The 6,915-nt window shown below is 35.3% G+C and overlaps 1 protein-coding gene across 1 annotated transcript; it reads left to right on the top strand.

Annotated features, from left to right (window-relative positions):
- The first annotated feature begins 2,729 nt into the window (after positions 1-2,729).
- On the top strand, positions 2,730-4,442 carry LOC127086819 (coumaroyl-CoA:anthocyanidin 3-O-glucoside-6''-O-coumaroyltransferase 1). The gene has a single exon (XM_051027635.1). The coding sequence runs from the start codon at positions 2,827-2,829 to the stop codon at positions 4,183-4,185; it is 1,359 nt and encodes a 452-aa protein (XP_050883592.1). The 5' UTR covers positions 2,730-2,826; the 3' UTR covers positions 4,186-4,442.
- The last annotated feature ends 2,473 nt before the right edge of the window (positions 4,443-6,915 follow it).

Below are 6,915 nucleotides of genomic sequence, written 5' to 3'. Positions count from 1 at the left end.
AGAAATGCTTCCCAGATAGCAATTACTTCAGCATCTTTTTCTTTCGACAGGGAAGGGAATTTTCTCGTGAACCATTCAGGACCGCACATTCTTGAGGGAAAAGGAGCCATGGTTGGATTAAAATTGTAGCGTTTAGCGAACATCGTCACGTAGTTGGTGAAGATTTGTTGAAGGTTTCGAAATTCATCACTGGGAGTTAACATGGCCAAGCGTGTCCCTTCGACTCTCTTGTTCCTCACTGCATCAGCATCTGCGTCGATAGGGTTGTGAATTGGAAGACATGCTTCAAAACTAGCATTCAACCACAATTGTAGCAGTCAGAAGGGATAAGAAAGTAGTAAGTTCCCTTTCGTCTGTATGTTTTTAAGAGCAGTTACACCTTCACCCATAGATTCGTAAACGTTAGGCAAAATCATTTCACTGAGACATACGTTGCGTCCAGCGTGAAGTTGGTTCGCCGATGTAAGGTATTTCTTTTCTATTTGAAAGGACTTCGAGCAAAAAACACAACGGGAAAACCACAAAGCAAGGAAGAAAATGTGCTCTACGTCAAAGACTTCGTCAATATCCTGGTCATGATAGTAGGATATGTGTGTGGTAAATAAAAGGCAGGATCGAAAGGCCCTAAAACCACTGTTCATATATGTTAGATTAATGGGTTCGTCGGTCGAAGGGTTTCCCTGATTATTTGGGTTAGAGTTTTCCTCAGTATGGGTTTCATCGCTAACCTTAGGTTTTTTATCACATGCTATGGGTTTGTACCTATGGTAGATTGGGAAAAGTTCCTTGAGCTTACTATGATAAACATTTGGATTTGATAATGGTCCTAACATTGCATGAGTTTTGCCAAAGAGAGAAATAAGGATCAATACCTGTGATTGGAAAATTCTTCTCTGTTCTTCAGTAAGAGGCTCAGGAACATATTGTTGATTACCCACAGTGTTTGGGCCTAATATCTTATCAGCAAGAGGAAGACCTTGAGATTTATTAGAATATTTTGTGTTCTTGGTTGATTCCTTGGTAGATTTTGCGGGATGATGCCATTATTGCAGAAAGATTGAAAGAAGAAGTAAAATGGGTTTTTTGGTTTGAGGAAGATGAAGATTGGAAGAAATTGTTTTTGAGGAAGTTCAGAATGAGAAAAGTTGGAAAAGTGTTGAGTATACCTATTTATAAGCTACTGAAGTGGAAGCGGTTTTTGTTAAGCATTAATGGTTGAAAAGAAAGTGGGACGTGTGTCAGTTGGAGTGGCCATGATGAACGGTGGCAGTTGAAGGCTAACTACGTTCTCTTAGGGGCTAACAAGCGTGATGATTGCATAAAGATTCTCACATGGGTTTTGAGGAGACGTTTTGCAAAAGTTGTCATCATGATTGTGATGTCATAACAAATGAACAATTTCTGACGTCGAATTGGATTGTCAAAAAATGCCCTTTTCTTCGTTATGTCGAAAAAGACATTTGGGGGGGGGGGGGGGGCAATTTGTTAGCTGGAAGTTTCGACGTCAGGCTGGAGTCAGTGAGCGAAGAAGAGAGAATGCCTTTGAAGACACTTTGGACTTTGACATAAAGAACATTGTATGAGAAAGCCAGTCGAAGTGATCCTTGTGTAAGAGAAAATTGTTATGAGACTAAGAAATACTTCTATGTTTAGAATGGTAATTCGACTGAGAGAACTTTAAGGTTGCGTTCGACACATATGTTTGAATTTGAATGAAAAAGGGGATAACTGTATTTCGTTCTTATCCAGTTTTAAAGAAAAGACACGTAGAACGTTATGATGAATTGAAGGCATGTCGAGTGCGACGTGTCATTACCTGGGAGAAAAGCCGTTGGTAGTGGTTATTTCAACTTAGTATATATAGGGGTCTTAGTATTAGGATTCCGGGGTGTTCAATAGTTGTACAAATACGTAAAATTACTCAAAGTATCTAGCGTATTGAGAAAAGAGTATCATTGAGAATGTACGTTTGATAACACCATTTCTTACATATCAATTAAAGTTTATTCATACTTTTTTCTGGAATTTATCTTCCATTGCAAGTCATTTTTCAAGCACTTTTATTATAATTTACTTTCCAGTCTGCAATTTATCTCTTTAAAACCTTTTAAAGAACAATCTTCATACATGATTACTCTCGAAGAGTTCATCATTTTCCAAATACAATTTTAAACAATAACACATGTCTTATGATCAACCTGGTCGATGCTGTGAATAATCAAAATATCATTGATTTGGAAGACCAACAATTGTTTATCAATTTTCACGGTAAACAATCCCCAATTTTAAAAATCACGAATTTGATTATTTTTTAGATTTTGGTCATTTCTAGACACTAAAATCCAACCAAAAAAAACATAATTTTTAAAATAAGGGGATTAAAATCTAAAAAAAAAAAGTAAACTAGAAAGATTAAATTTGCAATTAAACTTTAAAAAAAGTATAATATTTTTTTTATATAAAAAGCTATAAGATATTGTTAAATAAAACATAAATATAAAAAACTATTTAAAATTATAATACACAAGTATTTAATATAACACAAATAAATAGAATATTAAAAAATTATGAAGTGAAACATAAATAATAAAATATTAATTTGATTATATTAATATATATTATTTAACATAAAATAATAATAATAATAATTTAATGTGTTGATTTTAGTAAAAAATAGCAAGTCTATTTTGACGACTACAATAGCAAGTCTATGGTTGATTTTGCAAGCAAATTCCAATTTAGATTACTCATTCTCCACTTCTCCTTCTCCTAATCCAACAACATTATATTATTAAACAACACAAACATAGTGATTATTGATTACTGATGATGAAGTTGATAGAAGAGAGTCGAGTTTCACCACCACCCAATTCACTTCCATCGCCAACCACTCTCCCTCTCACTTTCTTCGACGTTTCATGGTTTTACTGCCTACCACCAGTTCAACGCATCTTCTTCTACGACTTTCCTCATCCAACACACCACTTCCTTCAAACAACACTTCCCATTCTCAAACACTCTCTTTCTCTCACCCTCCAACACTTCTTCCCCTTTTCCTCCAATCTCATCATCCCTCCAGATTCCCATGACGCCCCTTACATACGCTACCTCCACGGCGACTCTCTCTCCTTCACCGTCTCTGAATCCTCCGCAAGCTTCAACATCCTCGTATCTGATTCACAAGACGCTCAAAACTGGCACCCTCTTGTTCCTAACTTGCCTTCACCTCGTACCGAACCTAACGGTACAACTGTCATCCCTTTAATGGCTATTCAACTCACCGTTCTTCCAAACTCCGGCTTCTCTATCTGCCTCACTTTCAAACACGTCGCTGCAGACGGAAAATCACTTCACCATTTCATGAAATATTGGGCCTCTCTTTCAAAAGCCATAGCTAACAACAACAACAACAATAACAATAGTTTATCATCTCTTGATCTTCCTTCCCATGAAAGAGACAAAATACTTAAACACCCCAAGGCTCCTAAACTCACATACTTACATGAAGATTCTTATAGTTATAGTTATGTTGACAAGATACGAACTAGTTTAGTATTGAGTCATGAACAAGTTCAGAAACTGAAGAAATGGGGTTTGGATAAATGTAATGATACAACAAGACATATGTCAACTTTTGTTGTAACATGTTCCTTGATTTGGTTTTGTATGGTGAAATCAGAGAGAAACACAGGTGATGATGATCTATGCAACTTCTTGTTTCTTGCAGATTGTCGTGATCGTCCGGAATATTCATTACCGAAAACTTATTTTGGAAACTGTCTTGCCTCGTATACTGTGGTTGTAAAGAAGAGTGAGTTGGTCGGAAAAGATGGAATTGTTGTGGCCGCAAATGGTATTGAAAGGAAGATAAGAGATTTCAAGAGTGATGATGTTTTGTTAGGAGCTGAAGTGTTGATGCCTGATTATAGGGAATTATCAAAACCAGGTATGTCTTTGGTAGTGGTTGCAGGGTCACCAAAACTTGCTATTTATGAGACTGATTTTGGGTGGGGAAAGCCGGTGAGATCTGATGCAGTGCATATTGATGCTTTTGGTTCGATTTCTCTTTCTAATTGTAGAGATGGTGGAGGTGGAATTGAAGTTGGTTTGGCTCTTGAGAGGTCTAGAATGGCTACTTTCATCAACATCTTTCAACAGCAACTTGATAGTATTTGTAGCATCTGAATGAAATAAAATCCATGAGTTTTGGGTTTCAGCATATGCTTTATTATTATTATTGCACCTACAAAGTTTCTACATAATTTATTTTAGAATAAAGTTTGTCTACTTGAAATACTTAAATCATTGAAGTAATATAGTTCTTTATAGTAATATTAAGACAAAGAGGAACAATACGTGGAAATTTTAAATGGGTCTTTAGGTCCAACTGTTTACCGTGGATACATAATTGGGACAGTAGCAATCCTCGTACATTTCATGGATATTATTGTAAACTAAGTCGTAGTAGTATATATAGTCCTTGTAATTTTGTAATTCTATTTATTTAAACAGAAATCAAGGGAAATAGACGTAGAGGTAGACACCATTGACCGAATTTCCTTAACAAAGGTCAATCGTGTTCATTGTCTTTTATATTCGTTTCTCTTTAATCTTCTATACTGGTTCTTGTTATAACAATTGGTATCAGATGCCGATTAACCCTGGTGCAAAATTTAAGGTCACAAGGCTCGTCATGACGAGTAATTTTGAACTATGGAAAATGATGGTTAAGGATCTGTTGGTTTAACAAAGATTAATAAAAATCATTGCGTGAGACGAACCGACCGACATGAACAATATCGATTGGACATAGATAAAGGAGAAGACTGCAAAATTGATTCTCCTATGTGTTTAAAACGAGGTGATGTATCATATCCTTGATTTAACGACGTTGAAGGTGTTTAAGATAGATAAGATAGTCAAAATATATGTCAAAGACGCCGATGAACAAATTGTTTGGGAAGCAGCAACTATATAGTGTGAAGACGCGGTAAAGATTTGATTTACAACAAGTAAATGTCTTTAGTTGAGTAAGATAATATGATGCAACAAAACTATGACATGTGTGCTTGGGTCGTCTCAATGAGCATAAAATGATGTAACTTTATAAGAAAAATCTATTGAAGGGTGTTTATAGTTGCATGATGGATTTGTGCAAGTATTGTGTACTTGGGAAACGATGTCATGTTCAGTTCAAGACCGAAAAACACAAAATAAATGGAATTTTAGATTATGTACATTTAAATGTGTGAGGGCCTACAAAAGAGGTTTCCATGGATGGTTCCAAGTATTTTGGGACTTTATCATATGATTTTTCCCGCAATGTTTTTTTTTTGTATTTCTTGAAACAAAAATATGAAGTATTTACCAAATTCAAGGTGTGGAAGGCAGAGGTAGAGAATCGAACATGCATAAAATCAAGTATCTGTAGTTAGATAATGGGATAAAGTACACTTATTTGAGCATCAATAAGTTATGTGAAGAAAATTGTATTCAAAATCATTTCTAAGTTTGCAAGACACCATAACAAAATGGTGTATAAGAGAAAATGAATAAACTTCTAACTAAAACAGAAAGATGTCTCTTGTTAAATGATAGGCTATTAAAAGGTTTCTAGGCAGAGGTAGTTAACATTACATGTTACCTTATTAACCAAAAGGTCACACTGACTTCATTGGAAGGGAAGGTTGCAAAGGAGGTATGGACATATAATCCTATTGATATTAAAAATTTAAGGATTTTTTGGTGTCTAGCTTATGTGCATATATTTAGTGAAGATCAATCCAAATGTGATCCAAAGTCGAAGAAGTGTGTCTTCGTCGATTATGCAAAAGGTGTTAAGGGATTCAATTAATGGGATTCGATTAAAAAGAAAATGCTAATTAACAAAGATGTTATTTTTCATGAGTAGTTAATGTTGAAGCAGACATCTGTGTCAACATCTGAAGGAGAAACTTCCAAGAAACAGGTGATTCGGGTGGATGTTGATCCACCACCAGTGAATAATATGCAGTTAGCGCCTAAACCACAAGAAGAACTAGACATTGATATTGAAATTGACCACAGACCTTGAGTTTCAGGTGGAGTACAATATTATATTCTTGTAAGTGATAGATATCACCATTTAACCAAGCCACCATAAAGCTATGAGTATGAAGACATGACACCTTATGCACTTCTTACTAGTTAGGGAGATTCATCCACCTCTCAAGATTCTATAGCTAACTATAAGAAAAGTAAATGGATGGGGTGCAATGGTGGATGATACATAGTCCTTGAAAAAAATTCTGACATGAGAGCTTCTTAAGGGGAAAATGTTAATTGATTGTAAGTGAGTGCTTATGAGAAAACCCGGAGTAACAGAAAAAGAAGAGGAATGTTCAAGGTTTTTCTTGTAGCAAAGGGGGTACTCACAACAAAAAGGGATTGAATATGATATTTTATCTCCATTCATTAAACATACTTTTATCAGGGAAGTGTTAGCCTTGGTAGCCAGTCGGGACATGCATTCAGAGTAGCTGGACGTGAATACAACATTTCATCACTGTAATTTAGATGTGCAGATTTACATGGAGCAATACAAGGGGTTTCGTGACACTGGACATGACATACTAGTTTGTAAATTGAAGATGTCTTGGTATGGTTTAAATAATCCTCCAAGGAAATGGTACACACACTTTGATCCATACATGCTTCACATTGACTACATAAGTTGTGAGTATGAGTGTTGTGTTTATGTTAGGAGCCTTGATGATTCGTCTTTTATTTTTCGGTTACTTATGTTGGTGATATTTGATTAATTCTAATAATTTAAATGGCATAAATGAACTTAAAATCACGTTGGGAAAATAGTTTTTGACATGAAAAACATAGGTTAAGCGAAGAAGAATCTTAGTATGGAAATTCACAAGATTA

Source organism: Lathyrus oleraceus, chromosome 5 (assembly GCF_024323335.1).
Source record: "Lathyrus oleraceus cultivar Zhongwan6 chromosome 5, CAAS_Psat_ZW6_1.0, whole genome shotgun sequence".
NCBI classification, from domain to species: domain Eukaryota; kingdom Viridiplantae; phylum Streptophyta; class Magnoliopsida; order Fabales; family Fabaceae; genus Lathyrus; species Lathyrus oleraceus.
This window is presented reverse-complemented; position numbering and strand designations above follow the sequence as displayed.